Source organism: Aegilops tauschii, chromosome 3 (genome assembly GCF_002575655.3).
Source record: "Aegilops tauschii subsp. strangulata cultivar AL8/78 chromosome 3, Aet v6.0, whole genome shotgun sequence".
Lineage (NCBI taxonomy): Eukaryota > Viridiplantae > Streptophyta > Magnoliopsida > Poales > Poaceae > Aegilops > Aegilops tauschii.
This window is the reverse complement of record NC_053037.3, coordinates 561,185,180-561,210,296: the sequence shown is the minus strand read 5'-3', so window position 1 is coordinate 561,210,296 and position 25,117 is coordinate 561,185,180. Positions and strand designations below refer to the sequence as shown.

The 25,117-nt window shown below is 47.4% G+C and overlaps 2 protein-coding genes across 2 annotated transcripts; one reads left to right on the top strand and one right to left on the bottom strand.

Moving 5' to 3' along the window:
* Positions 1–5,562: 5,562 nt before the first annotated feature.
* On the bottom strand, positions 5,563–9,728 carry LOC141020670 (uncharacterized). The gene is made up of 4 exons (XM_073495593.1): positions 7,782–9,728; positions 7,528–7,563; positions 7,072–7,461; positions 5,563–6,885 (listed from the first exon to the last, which is right to left on the bottom strand). The coding sequence occupies exons 1-4, from the start codon at positions 9,726–9,728 to the stop codon at positions 5,563–5,565; spliced, it is 3,696 nt and encodes a 1,231-aa protein (XP_073351694.1).
* Positions 9,729–11,210: 1,482 nt separating this feature from the next.
* On the top strand, positions 11,211–16,736 carry LOC109738743 (2-hydroxyacyl-CoA lyase). Its single transcript, XM_020297831.4, has 2 exons — positions 11,211–12,930; positions 16,115–16,736. The coding sequence occupies exons 1-2, from the start codon at positions 11,524–11,526 to the stop codon at positions 16,427–16,429; spliced, it is 1,722 nt and encodes a 573-aa protein (XP_020153420.1). The 5' UTR covers positions 11,211–11,523; the 3' UTR covers positions 16,430–16,736.
* The last annotated feature ends 8,381 nt before the right edge of the window (positions 16,737–25,117 follow it).

Below are 25,117 nucleotides of genomic sequence, written 5' to 3'. Positions count from 1 at the left end.
TCTAACGCCGTCAATCAACAGAGTGTCAATGAAACACCTGCGGCGTCTGCCATTCGCGATCGCAAAAAATAGGCCGTCATAGCATCCCCTTTTAAGGTCCAGTTAAGGGCACCTCGTTGGCGCTAGCAAATCTCTGACTGTTGGTGAAGCAACAGCAAAGCGTCTTCCAGCGAGTAGCGAGTAGCCCACTGAGAGGCGGAGAGCCCAGATGTGTCAGCAGATTGGTCCAAATCCCTGATTTGAGATTCGAGGGATTCCTTGTCTCTACGCAACTCGACCGCCCTATTCCGAGACCACCCCCTTAAGAATTTACGCAACTCATAAGACACCTTGTGCCAATCATCCAAGGGACCAAATGAGCGGTGAGGAGACGAGAGAAGATTAGTAATCTTAGAAACCATCATGTCACAAAAGCCCTCCACAACAAGCCAAGAAGCATCAAACTGGAAACGGGAGGGAGAAACAAGAGAGAGGATACCTGCATCCAGGATCAGGGGAACATGATCAGAGCCCACCGCAGGCCTAGCCTTAAGCAGCGCGCGGGGAAACAGCGAGTCCCACTGAACAGAAACAAAAACCCTGTCCAGCACCGACCGGACAGGCGAGGATTGATGGTTAGACCAGGTGAAACGCGCCCCCACCCTAGGGAGCTCACGCATCTCGCAGTTACTAATGAAATCATTAAAAGCATTGGCAAGTGGCCAGGAGAAATTAGGATTATTCTTGTCGGCCGGAGAACGTAACAAGTTGAAATCACCCCCAATTAGAAGAGGAATATTACATGTTTCAATCTTAATCGATAGTTCGTCCAAAAAGAGAGGAGCAAGCGTGTGATCCGCAGGGCCATATACCACCATAAATTCCCACAAAGTGTTGAGCTGACGATGATGAACCACGCAGCTAGCCCAAAAGATGCCATGATCAAAAGCAATGAAATCAAAAACGTCCCGCTTGGACCCAATCAGGATTCCCCCAGAATGACCCGAGGCGGGGAGAAAGTGCCAATCAAACCTATCCATCCCAGCTACCGCAGAGAGTTCAGAAGGGGAAAAGGATTCCTTAAACGTTTTGACCAGCCCTAAAATGTCAATATGTTCACCACAAACCAAGTCATGAATCTGGTCACGGCGCCCCCTAGCACCGAAACCACGAATATTCCAAAATAAAGCTCTCATTTGAAGGAAAGGTTTTTAATACGGAGACTCGATCTGCACGAAGCCCCACAAGGCTTAGATCGCTTGGGACGCCCAACCTTAGCAAGGGCCGGGGGGGCAGACGACTGGCCACAACCATTTGTCGCCTCCAACCCCCCGGCTTGGCCCTGAGCACCAGCAGGACCAGCACCTTTCGCGGCCTCAACGGCCTTAGCAATGGCAGCCTGGGCTGCCTCATTGGCCCTAATGACAGAAAGAAGGTGAGAGGGGGAGCCCATCCCCGGTATCGCAGCCACCCCAATATCAGACATGATATGCAGCAAATGGTCATCTGACAGAGCTGGTAAAACAAGGCGAACAGGAGAGGCAGGAAGAGATGGTTGGGCAGACAAACCTGAAGGAGGGAGATCCTTGGCCGCGGCACGCCGTTCCGCCTGCATCGCCACCGAAACGCCAGAGTCACGCACACGCCGGCCCTTCCGCGCCGTGGACGCTGGAGAATGCAGCACAGGGGAGCACCGGATCGGCGACGCCGGCCCAGGGCCAGACCCCGAGGCGGAGCCCAGGTCCTTGTCCAGACGACGAGCCAGATCCGCCGCCGAAAGCTTGGAAGTGGAGGAGGCCCGACTCTTAGCCGAGAATTTCCGGACCGAAGACTTCTTCTTCTTCTTAGTTGAGGGCTCGGTGGAGCGCAAGGGGGAAGCGGGAAGATCCTCGATCCCAGAGAAGGAAGGAGACTGCGGGCGAGTAGGCACATTGGAGCAAACTCCAGAGAAGGGGGTCCCCTTACCAGCACCAGCGACACGGGAAGCCAAGTCCTCCTTCTGAGGATTAGGGGCAGGGGCATTATCCTTGAGCAGCTCGCGTTCATCCGGATCCAACTTATCCCATTCAGATTGTGTAAAACGCGGATCAGTACCTCCACTTGGGTTCTGCCCCCCAGCCGAACCATCCCCCTGCGTGTCGTCTTGGTCCGAAGGCTTGGAAGGAGGAGGCGGAGGTGGAGGAGGAGCACGGGGTTCAGCACCCTCCACCCGAAGTCGCACACCCTCAGGAGAAGGGAAGACATCCACAGAGCCATGAATGCAAACGGGGTCGATGCACCAGACATTGAGACGAACCGGGCCAACCTTGCCCAGGGATTCCGAATCCACTTCCACGGGCTTGCCAATGAGCTTACCAAACGCCATCATGAACTCCACAGATCGAAGCCCCACTGGCACGTCGTCAACTAGCACCCAGATCTTGCTAAGCGGGCCCACCGCCTTGGCACCACAAGTAGCCGCTTTGACAGATACCACAAGCTGGTTGAGGGGGAGGGTAAAACTGGTGCACGAGGAGATCATCCGTAGACAGTCCTTGGAGGGATACCACAATCTTTCCTTCATCCTTCATAAGCTAAGTTCAGAAATTATTATAGGTGTTGCCGAATCCAATACAGTACGGTGTTCAAGCTAGCTAGGAGATAAGGGATGAAATGATAAAATGAAACTCCGTTGTTGTAATGATAACCAAAAGGCAATCGTTATAAAATAAAAGTTCTAGTCTGTAACAATTGCATGATGAACTATTTCTTCTAAAATTACATGATAAACTGGAATGCAGGCCACAGGGACTTCACCTTCTTAGGTCTCTACAGTAGCAAATTAGATGGCTGTACCTAGCTCAGCCTATGGTAGCACTACCATTGACTTCTGAAACAGTTATGAGCCTTAATGCAATACACAGTGAAAGGTCAATGTTTGAAAATGCCATAAACATTGCAGAGAATTTAAAGCGCTTTATTCAGCAATAGGCTTCGTTTAAATGATACTGAGTAGATAAATATGTTTGCACCCAAGAAATAGGAAACAAAACACGCATCAGTGTTCAGTTTCAAATTGACTTGTTAGTATTGACAAGGGTAATAGTTAATAAACAGTTTAATAACTTGCCCGTCATAAACAGGAGTATATCCTGCGCAAATACACAAAACGCCAAAAATGTTGTATGAAAATAACATGTAAAAGTTCTCACAAATTCTACAAGGTGGATTGGTAGGGAAGGGCGTGGTTGTGAATGTGTGCAGATTTTGAACTTCAAACTAAATATAGTTTGCACTACGTAGAAAAGAAAAAAGAATAGATCTGCCAAAACTTAGTTTTCAGTTTTGATTATTCAGAACGCTGTTCATAGTTTGTTTCTCAGTACATTGGTTCTAAAGTTCAAAAATTGCATGAACTTTAGACCCTTGCCCATTAGTACACCTTCAGAATAATTGAGAACTTGTCGGGGTGCTTTTCCCATGCAGTCAAACCCCATAATACCCATTTTGTAGAAGCATGTGCAGGACTTTTATAATCACATTCAAATATAGCAATATTGAGGCATGCCTTTATTTGTTTATTTATGAAAAGAAGATTGTCTGCCTATCTTACAAGATGTATATTTATGAACACTATTTTCTTATGCCAACGACCATCAGTGATTCTAACTTCTAAGACTGCATGCAGATCAGTATGGTATTGTAGCACGAGAGACATATATCAGGAGCCCTGTCAATTTGGTGTGTGTGGCGGCGCACCCAATCAGACACCAGACAAGCTCCTCTTCTAGGTCAGTGCATGGGATTGGGCCTTATGAACCAGACTGGAACATGGCTCACATACAACAGGTATTATGTTATGACATACTCTTAAGGTTCAGTTTCAACTTTGGCATTGGGAGGTTAGTTCTGCTCAATCAAGTATATATGAAACATTTAGTCGCAAACTTGCAATGCACATTAACTTACTTGCACCGAAAGCACATATAATCTTTATATCTAGGCATAAGAAGTGTGCTCCGTTGACTAGACACTCGTCCCAGGGTGCTTACTTGTGGCCAGATTAAGCAAAATCTTGTAGGCATGAATGTCTGCCTTGTAAATGATTCTATGGCTGCTTATGTCAAAGTACATTGCTGGCGACACTCATCCCAGGCTATGTTTTTAAGGCATGAACAACTGCCCACACGCTCCCTTCTATCTCCAATCAAATTGCGGCTGATAACAGATCAACACTTACATAACCATGATAGTGGATTGAAAAAGAATATTAAGTTATATGATAGGAGTACTTAACAAATCGACAACATAAGGTCAGTTCTATGGATTTTTCTAACTTTTGATTCGTTTTGGTCTTCTGCCAGACCACATGCACATGACATACGACGCAATGCAAAAAAGATAGCAGCAATAATTAGGGAATTAATCTGCAAGTAGAAATAGAAGGCCGTGAATAGCAGATATTGATGTCAGGTTTAGCTCAATTTTGGCAACAAGAGATATCAAAATAAATTTAGGTGTAATTAACGAAAACCCTGCCCAATTTACATACTGAGGAACCTTTTCGAGACAATTTGATAGCAGTGAGGAGTGAACTACAAAATTTTGGTGGCAAAGCTTTTCCATTAAGTTTGAACCTATTGAGCTGCTAAGACATCACAAATCACTGAACAAAAACAAGCAGCGAGAAGTGAACCTCTTGCCTGCCCTAAAATAATTTTCTCAAATCCATTCGGCGGATGGACAACCTAACACGAAATAAAAGCAGAGAGGCAATTATCTTGCTGAGAGGCATAGCTCCTCTATTGCCCCCGCAACCTGGCCGGCCCGCCGGGCATACCTGAGTGGACGTGGCCGTGGCCGGTGCCAGCGACTCCCCAATCTCCGCCACGCGTCCGGCCCCCAGGCGCCACTGATGCGCGCGCGCGAGGCCTCCATCTCCCTCATCGTCGTCGCCTCCGGTCGCCGGTGGTATTTCCTGGCGATCTCCTGTAGCAATGTACCTCGCCAAGAACGGCGAGAGGTCGCTTGCTCGTGGTGGCTCGCCGCTTGGAGGGGGGTGAGATACGGCGGCGGTGGGCGGTGGCGTCGACCCGGAGTTGTTTTTTTTTTAGGTATCCGGAGATATTTTGTTTAGACAAGGTATCCGGAGATGGAGTACGCGTGCACGGGACACGGGGACAGGGATTTTTTTTTTTTTTGAGGATCACGGGACGGGGACTATGCTGCAGTGCGAGTTGGTCGGGCCGAGTAGAGCAGGAGAGTGGGCCAGGCACGTCTGGACTGAAAGCTGCGGCGTAGGCCCATGCGTAACGACCACAAAAAAAATGGCGATCTGGAGTTATTATTACTTTTTTTGCAGAAAAAAGAGCAGCGCATTTTTGTCCGACGTTGCTCTATTTTTTCTGGCGGGGAAAAGGAAAATCTCATTACTTAAGGTGGTGCATCATCTTTGCACAAGTTCACAATTTCGTCTATACCTCCTCCTAACCACACCGCAGTCCGAGGAGTACAACGCCCGTAGGCAGCTAGACTATGACTAACTTTATTTTTGGTACGGCGAATAAGAGTAACTGAGATCTCCCTATCAACTTTTAACATCTCCTAAATTTCACTCACAATGGTCATATGCCTCGACCGGTTCCGTTCAGTGGCCTGTAGCATCACCACTGCTTCCGAGCAGTCCAACTCCACCTGGATGGGGCAGGTCGTGCGCTCCAGTGCAAGCGCGAGGCCTTCTTTGCATGCCTCCAGTTCGGCATCAAGGGCATTATCACATGCAAAGAGCTGCCGGCATGCTGTGAAAATAATTTCACCATGGGCGTCCCGCAACACCATACCACACCCAGCAGTACGATTAGCAGCGACATAACTACCATCCGTATTTAGCTTACTCCAACCATCCGGCGGCCGTGACCAGCGTTGCATCTCTGCTTCACACGCACGTTGCTTTTTCACTTGGTTTGGAGCAAGGCGTACACTGTCCGGCGAAAGCACCATCTTCCCTTTGACTTGGTCCTCCTGTGGAAACTGCTTGATGCACAACAAAGAGTTTATGTAGCTTTGAAGGAAGCGTCTGGAAGATTCCGTCGACGGCGGAGCTTTGTCATGTGTAATCTCATTTCTGACATGCCAAATACGCCAAAGAACCATCAACAGCACCATGCGGCTAATCTCAGGTAGCTGATCGAGCACACCGAGTAGCCATTCTGGTCCTGTGTAGCGCACCTCGTCGACGTCTGGAAGGGGCCAGTCCCTTGCCACAGCTCTCCATAGGTCCCTGGCTCGAGGGCATCTGCACATAGCGTGGAAGCCATCCTCGCGTTCCACACCACATAGGGGACAAAGATCATTAAGCTCCAGATTACGCGTAAATTTATTTGCCCAAATAGCGAGAGAATTAGACACCAGCCTCCATGCAAAGACTCGTACCTTTGGGGGAGCAGGGCACCCCCATATGGTCTTCCAGATGGCGCGCCGACCATCCGGTGCCCTGCTCGATGCGCTTGCCAGCGGATGTTCGCGCTCATCCATGGCAAAGCGGTATGCTGAACGGACGGAGAAGACACCAGATTTCTCCGGGGCCCATGCCAGAACATCGTCCGAGGCACGAGGGGAAGTCTTTATGCTGGTGATGGTATCGACATCGATCGGAAGAAAATATTGGCGGAGAACATCGACCTTCCAGGCCCCATTTGCGCCCAACAGATCGGACACACGCCGGAGTCGGCACGTTCCCTGGGGCGTGATAAGCTGGCCAGATGGTTCTCGAGGCAGCCACCTATCTCGCCAAATGCGGATTTGCGTACCGCTGCGCACCCGCCATAGGTCGAGGCCATGCTGGATGGATTGCCAAGTCACTGATGCATTCCCAGTAAAGACAGTATCCTCCATCCTTCCCTCGGGATAGTAGCGGGCTTTAAGAACCTGCGCACAAAGACTGTCAGGTTTAGTTAATAACCTCCAAGCCTGCCTAGCCAGCAAGGCCTGATTGAACACCCTGAAATCTCGAAAGCCCAGTCCACCACACAACTTATGCCTCTGAATTTTTGGCCAAGCTTGCCAGTGTGTTTTTCGCTTCCCCTTCGATGACCCCCACCAAAAATTACGGACCATCCTGTTAAGATCGTCACAGACAGACATGGGAAGCTTGAACACGCCCATCATATAAGTGGGTATAGCTTGTGCGACTGCCTTGATCATCGTTTCCTTGCCTGCCAAGGATAGAGTATCTCCCCAAGCAATCATTCTTTTTGTCAAGCGGGCTTGTAGATTCTGACATTTTCCTTTGGACATTCTGCCATCAGGAGTTGGGAGCCCCAAATATTTCTCCTCAAAAGTTGAGAGCTGAACCTGCAACTCTGCTCTAACACTGTTTTGGTCATTCTCTGAGCAAGCTCTACCAAACATAATACTGCATTTAGCTGGGTTGATGAGTTGCCCTGTGGCGCCTTCATAAGTTGTGATTATTGAGCGGACCCCATTAGCTTGGTGTGAGTCTGCCTTAAAAAACAAGAGGGTGTCATCAGCGAACAGAAAGTGGGAGATGCCAGGCGCCCGCCGACACACCTTCAAAGATGTGAATAGTCCTTTTTCCTCTCCATCCTTCAACAGAGCAGAAAGCCCATCAGCAATAAACAGGAACAAAAAAGGGGAGAGGGGGTCACCTTGACGAAGCCCACGCGACGGGGTGAACGAATCCAAAGGGTGCCATTAAATTTGACAATGTATCTAACCGAGGTGACGCAAGTCATAATCCAGTTCACCCATCAGTCAGCGAAACCCAACTTTTGCATCGTCCGCTTCAAGAAAACCCAATCAACCCGATCATATGCCTCTGAGAGGTCTAATTTATATGCACAGAAGCTTCTCGCAGGGTCCTTCTCTTGCTGAATATGATGTATGCACTCAAACGCAACCAACACGTTGTCAGTTATCATCCTGCCTGGCACAAAAGCACTACGCTCTGGGGAGATGATCTCATCAAGTATAGGCCTTAACCTATTCACCAAACATTTCGACACCACCTTGTAAATAACGTTGCATAAACTGATAGGCCTGAAGTCTGTGAGTTTAACGGGGTTGTCAACCTTAGGAATGAGCACGATAGCGGTATTATTGACCCCCTCTGGCATAATCCCTATCCTGAAAAACTCCTTCACTCCAGCAATAACATGATCCTTCATGACCGACCAGTTTCTCTGAAACATTCTAGCTGGGAAACCGTCAGGTCCAGGGGCCTTGAGAGGCCCAATCTGGAACAGCGCATCTGCAATCTCCTTGTCAGAAAAATCTGCGCACAGACCTTCATTCATTATGTCAGTAACCCTAGCATGAATAAGATCAATAATAGGATCCGCACATAACGAGGTGTCAGAGGTGAACAGGGTTGAGAAATAATTTGTAACCATCTCCACCATGGTGGTCGAGTCCTTTTGCACTACCCCAGCCTCATCCATGAGAGATTTAATACGATTTTTGCGCGCGCGCCAAACTGCCCTACGATGGAAGAATTTTGTATTACGGTCCCCCTCCCGTAACCAGTCAATCCTCGACCGCTGCATCCAAAGCATTTCTTCCCTGTAAAGCAATTCATTCATACGATCTGTAGCCTCTCTGATGGTTCTATGGTCTGCATTCATAGCCATTAGTTCCTCAAGTCTCGTACGGGATTTATTAATTTCCTTAACAACATTACCAAATTTCTTTTTGCTCCAGCCATGAAGAGCATGCATGAGCTCACCTAGCGCCGCAGCCACGTCACCGAGGTTACCCATGGCGCCTGCGGCTGCCCAGGCCTGCGCAATCACCTCGGGAAGTGCCGCATCCCGTTCCCAGGCCACCTCATAATGGCGGCACCTCCTGCCATTGTCCTGCCGAGGTGGTTCAGTGAAGCACCGGAGAAGGATGGGGGCGTGGTCCGAAGTAGGAGCCACCAGGTGCTGAACATTGGCATCCGCATAAATATCACGCCACTGGTTATTAGCCACTGCCATGTCGAGACGTACCTTGACATTCGCCCTTCCATGGCGGCGGTTGTCATAGGTGTAAGGGAGGCCTGAAAACCCAAGACCACCAAGGCCACAAAGTTCTAAAACATCACAAAAATCAATCATCTGACCTGCTGAACGAGGAGTCTCGGAGAAGTGTTCGAAACCCCACATAGCCTCATTGAAGTCTCCAATTACCATCCACGGTATGTCAGCTTGTTGGTGAAGATCACGAAGGAGAGACCACATGCGGTGTCGGTTCTCCGTCCTTGGCTCGCCGTAGACGCAAGTAAGTCTCCAAGGGGGCTCACCCGCTGCACCACTCACGTACGCATCAATATGCCTTTGGTCCATAGATTTTACATCGAGAGTCAATGACTCATGCCAATAGAGAGCAAGACCTCCACTCAAACCAACAGTATCGACTGCATCAAAGCCTCTTAACCCTAGACGAGGCATATATCTTTTCATTCTATCCTTGGACTGCCTAGTTTCACACAGGAAAACAATACTGGGGGAATGAGTCTGCACCAAGCTCACAAGATCACGAGCAGTCCGAGAATTCCCTCCTCCTCTGCAGTTCCAACTCAAAAGGCTCACGTTGCTAGTCTGGTTTCCCGATAACTTTGTTCGAGGCACATGTGATGTGTGCGTCTCCGGCGGCGGCGCCGCCGCCGCATGGCATATAGGTCCCCCGTTGGCTGGCTTCGGGTGGGTAGCGTCCTCGCCGGATGCCCCTTTTTCACTCCAACCAACTTTCAGGTTCACTGATTTAGCCATCGGCCTGTGCGACATAGAACTAGGGTTCTTGGTAGAGCCACCGGGATCAAACTGTACGCTGGCTGGACGGGGACTGCTATGATCCTCACCCCCGTATGCTCCTTCTCCATGACCAACCCCGTCTGATTGGGGATGCCCTCTCACACTCGACGGTGCACCAACCTTGAATAGTGGCAGACAATCAGACGAGGCGTTGGCCTGTCCAGATCCATCAATAGCAGGGCTGCTACGGCCATGCAGACCCAGCAGCGGAGAGGCGGACGAAGCCGCAACGGGTCCGATATGCGGCCTAGGCACGCAGACGGGAAGATCACCAGCGGCGGCCAGGACAAAGTCCGGCGGCGGCAGGGCGTCGCCCCTAAATCGCCAGGTACCATACGCCCTAACGAAACGGTGTAAAAAAATACATCGACGTTGCTCTATTCCTTTTGTGTTTTGTGCCAAAAATGATTTTAAGTCTCTTTTCTAAAGAGACGTCCAAAGGACATCTTATATTCGAAGATAAACAATAGTAGTTGCAGAGCTTCAAACGAAAAATTGAGCGTGCACTCAAAGGAGCGAACCGAAAATTTCAAAAATTCAACCATACTATGATTTTTGGTAGGTATAGTCAGTGCATAGTAGTTTTAGTTTTGTTCGTCAAATGATTGAATTTCAGACTATTCAAAGTGTTATGCCGACAGCCTACAGGAAATTTGATATGCGCATGTGCAGCAGAGGGTAGAGGGCGTCGCCGGCTCTCTTTTTTTTGCCGGAAGTTTTTTGATCTATTCATTTTGAATTATGGTAGTACAATGAACACTATTGCTGGATGGCCGGACCTCATGGACGGTGCCCGTAAGACAAGCAACCGTTGACGGTGAGTTAAAAGGGGAGGGGGGGGGGGGGGTTGTTTGCATGTGTGATGCGAGGCGCCGCCGTGCAGTGGCTGCTCGGTGCCATGTGTCTATGCGACTGCCCTACGAACTGTCGGTGCTAAACCTATCGGGGCTGCTCGTGCGAGGACGGAGCCTTCAAGATTGAATCGATCGTGTAAAGGGATGAGGGACTACAACCTTCAGGTGGTGGGGCTGGGCTCCGAAGCATTGGTATTTTTTTTCTTTTTTGCAAAAACCTGGGTAGGCCATAGCCGCCCAGTTCGGCCCCTATTAAGCTTCACCCGCGCTTATAGGGATACAATGAGTGAGCTTGTAGGTTGAGTGTATGTGAGCATCTCTTAGTGTGCTACGTTTAAAATAAAAGTTGGCTAGATTTATAATTTGGGTAAATCGATTCTATGAAAGGAGAAATAGTTGGAGAAGCAAAAAAAGTTGGAGGGAAAGAAAATACAGATGTTGGATCTTAATCAAATGATTCAGAAAATCGACTTGCCTAAAATAAAATTTCAGACGCGGCCTCTTGGAACCGAGCATATTCACTGACAACCATTTTACCTGGAACTATGGAGTTGCCTATGTATGTTGGCCTGATCGTTTCAGTGGAGGGGAAAGTGCTTTTGAACATGATGATGAAGTCTATGCAGACTCTGGTGGGCAAGAGAACAGGTTGGTGGACGAGAGGAGCAGAGGAAAAGGAACACTCTTCCTCTACTTCCAGCAGATTTCCCCACCGGCCGCCGGACGCCACCGGAACCAGATACACCGCAGCCTCCGGGAGGCACATCCGCCCCGCCTAGCCCGCCGGCTCGCCGCCGCCAGTGACTAACTGACCCCCTTTTATAAACTTCCGTGAGCCAGCGAACCCACGCCCAACCACTCGGAGCCGGATCGGAGAACCCACCCATCCCCCACCACAGATGGCGTCCGACTCCGCCGCGAGGGTCGACGGCAGCGCGCTCGCAGGTCGCGCCCTGGCGGCCGCCGGGGCGCGGCACATGTTCGGGGTGGTGGGCATCCCGGTGACCTCGCTGGCCTCCCGCGCCGCCGCCGCGGGGTGCCGCTTCCTCGCCTTCCGCAACGAGCAGTCCGCGGGGTACGCCGCCGCCGCCTACGGCTTCCTCACGGGCCGCCCCGGCCTGCTCCTCACCGTCTCCGGCCCCGGCTGCGTCCACGGCCTCGCCGGCCTCTCCCACGCCACCGCCAACGCCTGGCCGCTCCTCATGGTCTCCGGCTCCTGCGACCAGCGCGACGCCGGCCGCGGCGACTTCCAGGAGCTCGACCAGATCGCCGCCACCAGGCCCTTCGCCAAGCTCGCCGTCAAGGCCGCCGCCATCGCCGACATCCCCCGCCTCGTCTTCCAGGCCCTCGCCGCCACCGTCGCCGGCCGCCCCGGCGGCTGCTACCTCGACATCCCCTCCGACGTCCTCCACCAAACCCTCGCCGAATCCGAGGCGGCCTCCCTCATAGCGGATGCCGCGGCCGCCGCCGGTTCCGCCGATCCGTCCCCGCCGAAACACAAGTCCCTGGACCAGGGCATCGTGGAGGCGGCCGAGCTGCTCCGGCGCGCCGAGCGGCCGCTGGTCGTGGTCGGGAAGGGCGCGGCGTACGCCCGTGCCGAGGAGGCGATCCAGAAGCTGGTGGACACCACCGGCATCCCCTTCCTCCCGACTCCCATGGGGAAGGGGGTCGTGCCAGATGTGCACCCGCTCTCCTCCACCGCGGCACGTTCCCTCGCCATTGGGCAGTGCGATGTGGCGCTCGTCGTCGGCGCCAGGCTCAACTGGTTGCTTCACTTCGGTGAGCCTCCCAAGTGGTCCAAGGATGTCAAGTTCATACTTGTGGACGTTTCCGAGGATGAGATTGAGCTTCGGAAGCCCCAGGTTGGCCTCGTTGGAGATGCAAAGAGAGTTGTTGAGCTCCTCAACAGGGAGATCAAGGATCAGCCATTCTGCTTGGCGCGGTCGCACCCATGGGTTGAAGCAATCACCAAGAAGAGCAAGGATAATGTGCTTAAGATGGAGGCACAGCTTGTGAAGGATGTTGTGCCGTTCAATTTCATGACACCCATGCGGATCATTCGCGATGCGATCCTTGCTGAGCGGAGCCCTGCTCCAGTAGTGGTCTCAGAAGGGGCCAACACCATGGATGTTGGCAGGGCTGTGCTTGTGCAGAATGAGCCAAGGACAAGACTGGATGCAGGAACATGGGGGACGATGGGTGTCGGGTTGGGGTACTGTGTTGCGGCAGCAGTGGCTGAGCCAGAACGACTCGTGGTTGCTGTGGAGGGCGACTCTGGATTCGGTTTCAGTGCAATGGAGGTTGAGGTACGTGTGATGGCATTTACAGCTTACTTAGTTTCATTTGCAGCGGCATATTATTGGTACCCTTCTTTGTTTCATGTTGTTGTGTTATTATCATGTTGTTGTGAGCTGAAATTCACATTTTTTTTGGGTGAGACAAGCAAGGGTAGTAGATTGGGCACTTCATGCTATTGTCAATGAGCGTTTCTACCGTGCTTGGAAGGTACTGGTACCTCCTAAGCAGAACTGAACACTGAAAAGTAGATGCAACTTCTTACCGGGTTACAGATGCCAAAAGAGAAGATCAAAGACATCAAACACACATCTCACGCAGCAACATAAGTTAATATTCAGAAGACATCTTTAACTCACTGACACAGAAACACAGACACTAAACACCAGCATTCTATACTTTACGAACAGCCATAGGTGAAATTGAGCTGTGGGGGCTGTGGCAGGGGTGGATGAGTATGGATGGGAGGATGCACCACAAGCGGTTGGATCTGAAAAGGAGCACCTCGAGGTCAGTGCGGAAGCCTAGCTCCGGCTGGTGGTACCCTGTAATGTCGGAGTACGTGTTTGAGGTTGATGCTGATGGTGATGAGCATGTGACGCTCGCGCAGCCGATGCTGCAGTTACTGCCGGCCTGCTACGCTAGGCCGGACTTGTAGTTGAGAAGCAAAGCAGGGGAGATAGGTGGTCCAGCTAGTGAAACTCATGGAGGAGGCGTGGGGGTTGACGGTATGTTTGCCCGTTAAGAGTGATTAGAGGCATAGACGGGCTTTTTTTTCTTACTCATAAACAGTAGGGGACAGTTTGCGCGTGCATGAAGTTTTTGCAAGCAGCCAATGAGGGATAGGGTTGTCCCTGGTGTAGTGTCTGTGAGGGATAGGGTTGTCCCCAGTGTAGTCTCTGTGATCAGAAAATGCCACGAAACATTGCTATTCTACCCCTTGTGACTTGGTACCTCCATCTTCACAGCTTCTTGGCATGAAGTAGTACCAGAAGGTACCAAGCAATTATAGCCATTAGATGGGGTTCATGGGGACGCAATATGAACCGCTGAGGTGTCTTTCCAGGACAGTGGAAATGATCATTGTCAATAATTCAGACAATACTAGACAGTAGACACATCATCCAAGTACATTGACTCTCACAAGTATTATTATGAACCATGATTTCTCGAACACATTATTATCTATGACATCACAGCAAAAAGGTTAAATTGATATACAAAGATGACTTGTCATTTAAAGAGTATATTTAACACATTAATTTCACAGTTTGACATGTCTCTTGCAAAATGTTGCACAAACTATACTTTTAGCATTTCCGTAGTCTGTGATGTTTTTCCAAAAAGAAGTATGGTCCTTGAAATTAATTCCTAAAGGTGTGGTTTGGTATATTTGACAAAAAAATAGGGTGCCTGGTTATGTAAATACATGTCTTGAATGTAGAAACCCAGTTTTGTCAACTTACAGATATCACCACCATTGTAAACACAACTGTGCTGTTGGGGTTTTGTGGGGGCGGGGGGTCAGTCTCTGTGATCAGAAAATGCCACGAAACATTGCTATTCTGCCCCTTGTGACTTGGTACCTCCACCTTCACAGCTTCTTAGCATGAAGTAGTACCAGAAGGCACCAAGCAATTATAGCCATTAGATGGGGTCCATGGGGACACGATATGAACCGCTGAGGTGTCTTTCCAGGACAGTGGAAATGCTCATTGTCAATAATTCAGACAATACTAGACAGTAGACACATCATCCAAGTACACTGACTCTCACAAGTATTATTATGAACTATGATTTCTCGAACACATTATGATCTATGACATCACAGCAAAAAAGGCTGAATTGATATACAAAGATGACCTGTTATTTAAAGAGTATATTTCACACATTAATTTCACAGTTTGACATGTCTCTTGCAAACTGTTGCACAAACTACACCTTTAGCATTTCCGTAGTCTGTGACGTTTTTCCAAAAAGAACTATGGTCCTTGAAATTGATTCTTAAAGGTGTGGTTTGGTATATTTGACCAAATATAGGGTGCCCGAGGATTGTTCATGCTGGTTCATTTGTAAATACATGTCCTGAATGTAGAAACCCAGTTTTGTCAACTTACAGATATCACCACCATTGTAAACACCACTGTGCTGTTGGGGTTGGGGGGTGGGGGGCGGGCTATGAAGGGATATTTTATTTCTCCTAGCCTCTGCACCAAGAAGATGAAATAAGTCCTTAGGCTAACAAGTGGCAGGAAAAAACAAGCATCGAACATGCCTAAAAAGCACTAACCAACGCCAGCATCACCTAGATTCGCGAAATATCAGTAGAACAGAACTCCATCCCGGCAGTCTCCAGAAGTTCCGCAATAGTTCCCATAACCGTAGCAATCTTGCACACGAGAATAACCTGGTTTGGATGCCGGAAAGCTTTCTTATAAAAATAACATCATTGTGGCACAACCAAAATAACCCAACAAACCACCACAGATCCACACATGATAGTAGAGTGAAGAACCCATCCTAGACCGTCTAACCATTGCCCAAACATTGTGTGATGCTAGTAAGGATTTAAATTAAAATCTATGTGCACTAACCCCCACATGAAGCGAGCAACGTGACAATCAAAGGAGTTGCTGGATAGCCTCATCATGTCCGCAAAAGAAACATGACTTACTTAGTTGCCGGTTTCTTTTGAGCAAATTATATTTGCTGAGAATTACTCCTCGACCCAACTCCACAGCTTAGTGAGAGTATATTACAGAAGAATACATAAGTGCATCGAAGGACAGAAAATTGCCCTTTCTGACGCAGAGCCCAGCTAAAGCGATCAGGCTCATCAGATAATTGAACCTGTGTTACCAATTCATTCCATGTAATACCAGTTAGTGATTCATTATAGTAACTTATACATCATCAATTTTTTGTCTGTTAGTTATCGATTATATGTTTTTTGTTTGTTTGCCAGCTTCATCCAGGTGGCCTTTGTTGTTACTAATAGCTTTGGTTTAGGTATCCTTCATGTTGGCCTTACTCATGTTGTTTGTTATGTGTGTTTCTGCCTGATAATTAGTCTCACATTGAAGAAACAGTTTTCAGTTCTAAAATAGTTGTATGACATATCAAGCATTTACTTCGACTACGTTGGAGCAAATACAGATCTCCTAATTACCTATAATCTACCGTTTCACTTTTCAGACTTTAGTGAGGTACCAGCTGCCTGTTGTTGTGATTGTCTTCAACAACAATGGCGTCTACGGTGGTGACAGAAGAGGCCCAGATGAACTAACGGGCCCCTACAAAGATGACCCCGCCCCAACCTCCTTCGTTCCTGGCGCAGGTTACCACAAGATGATGGAAGCCTTCGGAGGAAAGGGTTATCTTGTCGACACACCGGACGAGCTAAGATCCGCCCTCTCAGAGTCGTTTCGCGCCAGGAAACCGGCGGTGATCAACGTTACCATAGATCCCTACGCTGGCGCGGAGAGTGGCAGGATGCAGCACAAGAACTGAGTGCCTGTTGAACCATGTATATCCTAGCACTAGCAGGGGGTGCAGGTGCGATGTTGAAAGGGTCTTTGTTCTGTATTGCAGCTGGCCTGTTGAAATCGAAATGGACACTCGGGGAACTAAGATCTGAACCTAGTTCTCGCTGCCCCTGTAATAAGGAAGCCCTTCTCTTCTGGTCCTGGATGGTCTCGCCTTCACTGGTAGCACGTGACTTTGTGTAATGTGTATTGTGTTTGTGGACACTAAGCAATTGTATACTTGTATAATTCAAGTGTTGGCGGCAGAGCGCAACTGGGGCTATTGCGGTTAAGCTTTTTTGGAAGGAACCCATTTAGGGGCTGGAGTTTATGTACCCGAGCTCAAATGCACACTTGTGAAAGATAAAATCAGAAAAATAATAATACTAATCAGTTCAACAAATTTTGATTTTTCTTGGCAACAGACATTGTTGATCGTAGTGCAACGTGTACATTTTGTGAAGAAAAAACATTCCCGATGACAAATGTTGAGTGCTCACAAAATTTCATCGTGAAATAAATGACATTCGGAGAAGTCATAGCAAAAAAAAATTGATGCTCCAAAAATGCTATTTTCGAATGCATTTTGGAGTGTCGTTTTTTTTTCGCCATGAATTTCCCAAATGTCATTCCATAATGAAACTTTGCGACCACTGAAAATATTTGTCAAAGTCCGTCACAAAAGTTCAAAGTTTTTTGCTTTGTTTTCTACAATTCTTTTTTATTTTACTGTTCATTGCGAGCTCAGAGCTCAGGAGCAGAAGATGACTTTCAATTTTGTAAAGTATTTTGGAGTGATGATTTTGTCAAAAATAATTGCACACCTTCAAGAATATGATTTCATAACAAAAATTTGGACGCAGAAAGAAAACTACTAGGTAATGTTTATTGTAAAAAGAATCATTTTGATTTTATTGTTCATAGAGGCTGGGATTAGAAGGGCACTTCCTCCCATTTAGCTGCTATAAAAGTGAAATAAGACCTGCTGCCCATTTGCTATGCTCGTTGATTGAACAACTGCCAAATATCTGAAACTAAACGTGTATGTGTTTTGTTTGTCCAAAATATGTCGGCGAACAAGCGGCGAACCGAGCACATACAGGTGATCGTAGGTGTGCAAATGGGTATATTTAGGGTATTTCTGACCCTTAATTTTTTAAATTTTAGTTCACTTGCTTGACTAAAGCGGGCTGGATGTTACACTGAAGTGCGTCCCTAACTGCTCGCACTTCTTAGATTTATCTTAGGTTTTTTTATGAAGTTAGTTTGGTGGGAGAAGATGCTTCGTTTTTTTCTACCACAGTACAGACGCAAGCGCTCATATAAATGCGGATACATCCATTCCTATGAACGCACACCCTATCTCTAGGAGCACCTCTTTAGATTTTACCAAGATAAATGCGAGCAACAAGACTTAACCCTGGTGGGCTCGGATACCCCTGTCCACCTAACCATCTCAACCACAAGTTGGTTCAGTTAACGAGGTGTATGTAGTGACCTTGTTGATTTTAATATTTACCAGCTCAATCCTCTGAAAATGTTTATAAAATAAAGTGTGCGTATGTATGCAGTGGCGGATCTAGGATTTGACAATGTGGGGGAAGCAATGAACAACATTACAATGGCTAGAAAAAAAATACTACACGACACCAAAATTAGTATGATGGACAAACATTGCACTAGTAAAATAGAATTTGTAACTTGTGTATGGGGGCCAGACCATGACCCCAGCCCTAGATCCGCCAATGCCGACACCTCCTCAAGATCGAGGGCTACTCCAGCACATTGAGTGGGCAGCATATCGAGTCTCTCCCGTTCACCGTCAGTGGCCACCGCTGGAGCCTCTGGCACTACCCCAATTGCTTGTTCGACAGGCGCTACGTCTCCTCTACCTTGTCCTCAAGGAGTACATGGCCAAGACGGTCTGGGCGCGTGTCCAGTTTTGTTTCGCGACCGACGCGGCGGAGGAACGGAGCCCGCGCTACCTGCCGTGCTTCCCCAAGGAGAAGAGCCAGCCCTCACCATTGTTCAAGTCCAGAGACCTGCAATTCCAGAGCTATGGCATACAGGGATGCCGAAAGCTCATCAAGAGGAAGGATACGGGAAATCGAGGCATTTCAGGGGCGGTTCCTTCACGATTAGGTGTGACATCGTTGTCATCAACAGGTGCCGCTACCAGGAGGTCGTGCCGGCCGCCAAGACCTCCGCGCCGAGGGCGTTCGTAGCCGTGCCCCTCGATCGCCGGTGTGTTACAGCAATGCCGACGACCGCCTCCAAGATCATCACCAACACGCAGTGGCGGATCTAGGATTTGACAATGTGGGGGAAGCAATGAACAACATTACAATGGCTAGAAAAAAAATACTACACTACACCAAAATTAGTATGATGGACAAACATTGCACTAGTAAAATAGAATTTGTAATTTGTGTATGGGGGCCATGGCCCCCATGACCCCAGCCCTAGATCCGCCAATGCCGACACCTCCTCAAGATCGAGGGCTACTCCGACACATTGAGTGGGCAACATATCGAGTCTCTCCCGTTCGCCGTCGGTGGCCATCGCTGGAGCCTCTGGCACTACCCCAACCGCTTGTTCGATAGGCGCTACATCTCCTCTACCTTGTCCTCAAGGAGTACATGGCCAAGATGGTCTGGGCGCGTGTCCGGTTTTGTTTCGCGGCCGACGCGGCGGAGGAACGGAGCCCGCGCTGCCTGCCGTGCTTCCCCAAGAAGAAGAGCCAGCCCTCGCTGTTGTTTAAGTCCAGAGACCTGCAATTTCAGAGCTATGGCGTACAGGGATGCTGAAAGCTCATCAAGAGGAAGGATATGGGAAATCGAGGCATTTGAGGGGCGGTTCCTTCACGATTAGGTGTGACATCGTTGTCATCAACGGGTGCCGCTAGTTCTGCCGGCCGCCAAGACCTCCGCGCCGAGGGCGTTCGTAGCCGTGCCACCGCCCGATGGAGAGAAGGGGGGGGGGGGGGGGGGGGGGGGGGGGAATTAAGGAACGGGCCCGTAAAACGCCCGTTGTGATCCGTGCATTTAACATTTTTGGCAGCAGACCTTTCACCCTTCCGTTCGCTTCCTCGACTGCAATATATTATCTCTTGCTCGCGTAGATACGCCAGCGACGAGCCTAACGGCTATTGTAGACCAAATTTGAGGTACTTAGCACATTGTCAAATTTCCTCTCATTTCTGCAAGGCGTAGTTTTCTAACTACTGTCTGATCTAGGTTATGGATGAATATTTATCAAATATAAAACCATCACTAGATTTTGACAATAATGCTGGCACCTCAAGGTTATCCATTAAATATAGGCAAAATGCCTCGTATGCAACTGAAACAGTTTTCCGAAGCCTTCTATTCTCCGAAAGGTTAATTTAGTGATCTGCCTTATAATCCAACCGGTATGTCATCAACTCTTCAGTTTTTAAAAATAACGTAACATCGGTTAAATGATATAATATCAAAATCGCTATTAGTGTCTGAGCTCATCTACTCCCGAATGAACAATAAATTTGAAAAGAAGGAAAAAAGTGAAATTTCTGCATCAAATGGTCAAGTGTTCTATGTGCATGCAAAATTTCTATCCAAGATGCCTATTGTCGTGCTCTGTTAAAAAAATGTTCTAAAATTTCTACTTTCAAGACATTTTGAGAGGTCAAATTTTTGTTTATTTTGTCCAGAGCTCCCCCCCATCCGGCCAAGATTTTTTTCAAGATTTTAGAACACTTGAGGATCTTTGATGCAAAAAAACTACATCAAATTTCCTGGAAAAAAAATCAGCAGTTGTTTTTAAAATTTACAGTTCACAGTTGGTTAGATGAGCTCGAGCTTGAAAACACTATCTTCGTATCATATTTCTATATGTTATACTGTTTTTAGTGTCATACTCTTGTTGTAAGATGGTGCAGAGTCTACGCACATGTCTAAACCGTGACTTGGTTAATTTGCTGTATAGCCATTTACTCGGAGCTACAAGAGGCATTTACTCTGAGATATATACTGTTTTTTCGTAGACGTAATGAAACTACAATGTTGTTTGTTTGACTATTTTACATATTCATTCAACCGGTATTTATTCACGCTATAGTTTTATGTAGCTATTATATCTGGTAGGATATCTCGGTTTCTTATTATTGTCTTTTGAGTGTTATATTTGCGAGATAGTATGAGATTTTATAAACAATCAGACGTAAAGCTATGCACATACCGGGGGGAGGGGGGGGGGGGGAGGCATTGGCCCCAGCTTTGGATCAAGTTGTGAAGGATATTTTTGGGCGAGCCTAGATTGAATTTTTTTAGCAAGCTCTGCCACTACATACAATAGTTAGTTCATACCTAAATCCTTAATGAAAAAAATTCCTGGCTCCACCCCTGCCGGAGACGACGACCAAGCAGGAGGAAGCCGCCTTCTCACAGAATCTGCTGGTGGCGGTGCACCGGTATGGCAGGCAGTGGCGGAGCTAGACAAAAGCCGTCATGGGGGCAAGACAGAATATGACTGTTTAAGGGTCAAAAGCTAATTTCACATCTAGGCCCTCCAACAATAAATTCTCCATAAATTAGTTTATAGTCTAACACATAGTTCCGATGAAGCCGAGAAACAACTTCATAGTTTTTTTTAATGGAATATTACAAAACAGTAAAACAGAGCTAGCTTCACAGCGTTTTGACTCTCTCGACTGTTAGATCAAGCTAGTGGACGTTCTAGATTCGCCTAATCGTCCCGCGGCTTGCCTCTAGCTATTTTTTTCACCGCGTCGCGCATCTGCTCAGCTCACGGTAGCCGGGCCGCTGCTCTGCAGAGCGACCTGGTGATCCTCTCATTAATCGGGCCAACGGACCTTGATATAGGCCAAAAAAAATATGGATGGCCCAGGCCCGTATCGAGCATCCCCGCCTCCCATCTCTGTCAAAAGCTGCCGTTCTTCGTGCGTTTCTCACCGCCGCCGCGGCGCGTGATGTGGCCGTTCTCTCCACTTTGCGCATGGGGCTAGGTACCTTCTCCTTTTCATCCATACGTCAACCGTTTCTTCTGGATTTGTCCGCGTGTGAATGTGCTTTTCTCCCTTGAGGCTCTTTTGTTTCCATGATTAATTTATTTATGCTGAACAATGTCAAATAGTGTTGACTGCAACTCTGAAGGAAGTGATCATTCTTTAAATTTTCACATATAAATGCATGTTAGACCATGTAGATAACTCCTTGATTATTGGAGAAAATGGTGCAGTTCGATAGGAGCAGATATTCGAATACTGGACAGCCCATTTGGAGGCGCTCAAAGAAACCTCGGATCAGTTGAGCATTGGTAATGTGCTGTATTTTCAAGTGCGTTGAAGTGAATACCGCGAAAACGAGCTGGAGATATTCGTTCTGATTGCCTATCTTGACAGCCTTAGCCTGTAATGTAACACATGAGCGATCCATAGGTTGGCATCAGCAGAGTTAGCACTGAGGTCCACCGTGCCGGTGCCACCCGTCAAGCTGTACTCGAGCCGGAGCGCCCCCATGCCATCGGGTCTACGGAGCATCAGCAGACGGTTCAAAAACTTCTTGAACATCACCTCAGGGCTCACGCTCGAAGTTGTTTTCAGTAGCCCTGTCTTCAATCAAATAATCAAATTCCTCGAAGGACACATCAATGCAGGGCACCACTGCCATATTCGTCAAAAAGAAAAGAAAAATCCTCGGTTGTGTTAGCTGACTTGACAAAAGAAAATCATTCGTGGTAATATTGTGATGACAATGGCAGAATTATCAGGGAGATGTTTTTTTATTTGAGGATCTATCAGGGAGTTGTTTTCTCCGTGAAGTGATGCAAAGTTTCATGCCATCACATCTGATACTTGACTACTTCGGAAAAGGCACATCTACCTGCAGTATTATAAATTTATAATATTTTCCTCTGCAAAGATTGGTTTTGTTCAGATTGTCATTTTCTTTTCGGATTCTCACTTACATGATTGGATCATGAATCTATAATAAAGGGACTCAAAACGTTATCCTCCCTTTTCTCAAATCAGTTAAGTTGTGAATGAAATTTTGAATACCGTTTGCACACTGCTGCAGTATGTCAATTTTTACTTAAGAGATAGTCAATTCCATGAAGATATTCCTCTTGGAGAGTTGAATTATGTGCAAGAGCAAACAAAACTAGCCGCCCGAACATAGTTTGTACATTTTTTCTGTTATGTCTACTTCTCGATCATCTCTTCCGAGGGATGTGAAATAGGAAAGTCCTGCACACAAAATGATTTATTACAACTGATGAGTGGACCAATTCTAATTAACGAGTTGGTGATTATGCCCCGCCGTTTATATCAAAATATTGTAACTAGGATATCTGAAATTTTAGCGAATGTTTTCGTAATCCAGATTTTCTTTACTATTTTTATTTTATTTTTTACTTCTTGACGGACGAGCGCGGCAACGCGCGCCTTTATGGTCTAGTAGTATTTATGGGGAGGAGAGATGGGTTGTGTTAGGCTTTGAGCTGAGTCTGAATTATAGTTGTTCGGGTGAAAACTAGTAATCTATTTCTATGGGCTTCAGTATTGAAGTATTTAGGCCGCACCAAATTAATTTAATACTACCTTTGTCCCATATAATATAGTGCACAATGATTTTGAAAGTCAAACATTGCAATGTTTGACCAAGTCTATAGAGAAATTTGTCTATTTCTATAATACTCCATCCATTCACAAATATAAAATGTTCTATCCTTTTTCATAATCGGATTACATAAACATGTTTTAGTGTGATTGTTCACTCATTTCAGTTTGTAAGTACTGCACATTGAAATATCTCAAACATGTTATACTCTCTCTGTTTTTGTATATAGTGTCACTCTGTTTTTAGTGCCAAACTTTGACTTGTACTTTAGTCAACAAAATACGGGTTATATGTCATTAGAAATATATCATCGCTAAGTTGCTTGAAATGTGCATCCGATGATACACTTCTTGTGGCATGTAACTCATATTTTGTTGGTAAATTAATGATCAAAGTTAGACATAAAAATATGAAGCGGTGCTGTATAAAAAGACGGAGATAGTAATTGTGAACGGAGGTAGTACCAAACATACATTGTATGGAAATATATTTCGTGATGAATCTAAAATAAAAAACATCCCCTGGATAAGCCTCACGGCCGGGACCAATTTTCATATAGAAAGACATATCATAGAAAAATGAAATCGAATTCTCCTTTTTTGGAATTTTCTTATTATCCTTTCATTTTTTTTACAGAATATTTTTCAAACTAAAAATAAGAATACAATACAATAGTCTGATGAAGATTTAGTATCCTAAATTTTCACATTTTTTTTTCTGAAAACTTGATCAAAGTTTATATAGTTTGACTTTAAAATGGCCTACGACTATTGTGGGATGGAGGAAATATATTATAAGCATTCACTAGTAAAAAATGTTTTGCAAAATGTTTGTGGCCCCCATAACCCCACACTGGATCCGCCCATGCGTACGTGTTCCTTCAAAAAAGAGTATGTACGCGCGTTTATAGGTGTGAGTGTATGTGCATGCACGTGACGGTGCTGTTCCAGAAAGAAAAACAAAATAGCAAAAGGAACGCAAGCGAGGCCCAACAGTGATTATGCTCTATTTTATTTTTTGCGGAAGAAGAGTGATTACGCTTGCTGCTGACACTGAACATTTTCACCAAGTGCAAGTGCTTGAGTAACGGGTATTTCGGAGCAATATTATAACAAGTTTGTCATCATGGAAATTTAGACCAGGAGCAGAGAGCGGGATCGGGTCACCAGACCAGAACCCGCCTCCCTCCCAATTGGGCCACCGCTGCGTCGCGCGGAGAGAGCTCGGCGGTGGCAGCGCACACGCGTCGGTCGTGCGTGCGTCGAACCAGTCAATACCCTCTTTCTTTCATCATTAACAAATCGCGGATTAGATTAACAACCAGCCCTCGCATGTACTAGGATTAATTTACTCGCCGCCGGGGTGGAGATGCCGGGCGACGCCGAGACCATTAGCCAACGGACGATGATGATTAGCTAGTTGGGATTAGTTTAATCGCGGCCCGGCCGGCTGCCGCGGCGGTGGGAACGGGGGACAGTCGGACACCCCGTCGTCCGATGCCGCGACCGCGCCACCCCCGCCCGTATCCGGTCCGGTATCCCCCCTCCCCTCCGTCGTGCCGCTGCCGCTGATATTCTCTGTCTCTTCCCGCCGCTTGGCACCGCCGCTCATCACAACTTGTCGTCACAAATCTTTCCGAGGACAGGATAAGAATAGGATCGGTTCGAATCTGGAGGCAGCGGGATGCGTTTCGTCCGTCGAGGTTCGAATCCAACACATGAGACCGGATCGGTCGGCTTGCTCACGGCGTCGTCACTTTCTTTGTGTCGTCGTTGCGAGGAAGGGGGCGCGCGGGTGCGCTGCATGATTTTTTTCTTTTTGGCATCTTGGCGCCTTCGTGCCGTCCGTTTTTTTTTGCGTGGAACTAAATAGCTTTATTATTCAATCAAACGAGCTCCGGCACTATCCGCCATAAGGCTACTAACCAGGAGTTCAGGGGAGAGTTCATCCAACACTCCGTCACATCCAATGTGCTAGCATGCTTGGCACAAAGATGAGCCGGGGCATTAGAATGTCTCTTTACACGAGTAATATCAAAAGAAGAAAAAGTAAGT

Excerpts from the sequence above, each read along its gene's own strand:
- LOC141020670 (XM_073495593.1), bottom strand. The coding sequence starts at position 9,728 with ATGGCTAAATCAGTGAACCTGAAAGTTGGTTGGAGTGAAAAAGGGGCA. Across the intron at positions 7,564-7,781 it reads TCTCAGAGGCATATGATCGG|GATGGAGAGGAAAAAGGACT; the intron begins GTTGATTGGGTT and ends GCTCTGTTGAAG. Across the intron at positions 6,886-7,071 it reads GTGACGATCTTAACAGGATG|GTTCTTAAAGCCCGCTACTA; the intron begins GTCCGTAATTTT and ends CTTTGTGCGCAG.
- LOC109738743 (XM_020297831.4), top strand. The coding sequence starts at position 11,524 with ATGGCGTCCGACTCCGCCGCGAGGGTCGACGGCAGCGCGCTCGCAGGT. Across the intron at positions 12,931-16,114 it reads TCAGTGCAATGGAGGTTGAG|ACTTTAGTGAGGTACCAGCT; the intron begins GTACGTGTGATG and ends TTCACTTTTCAG.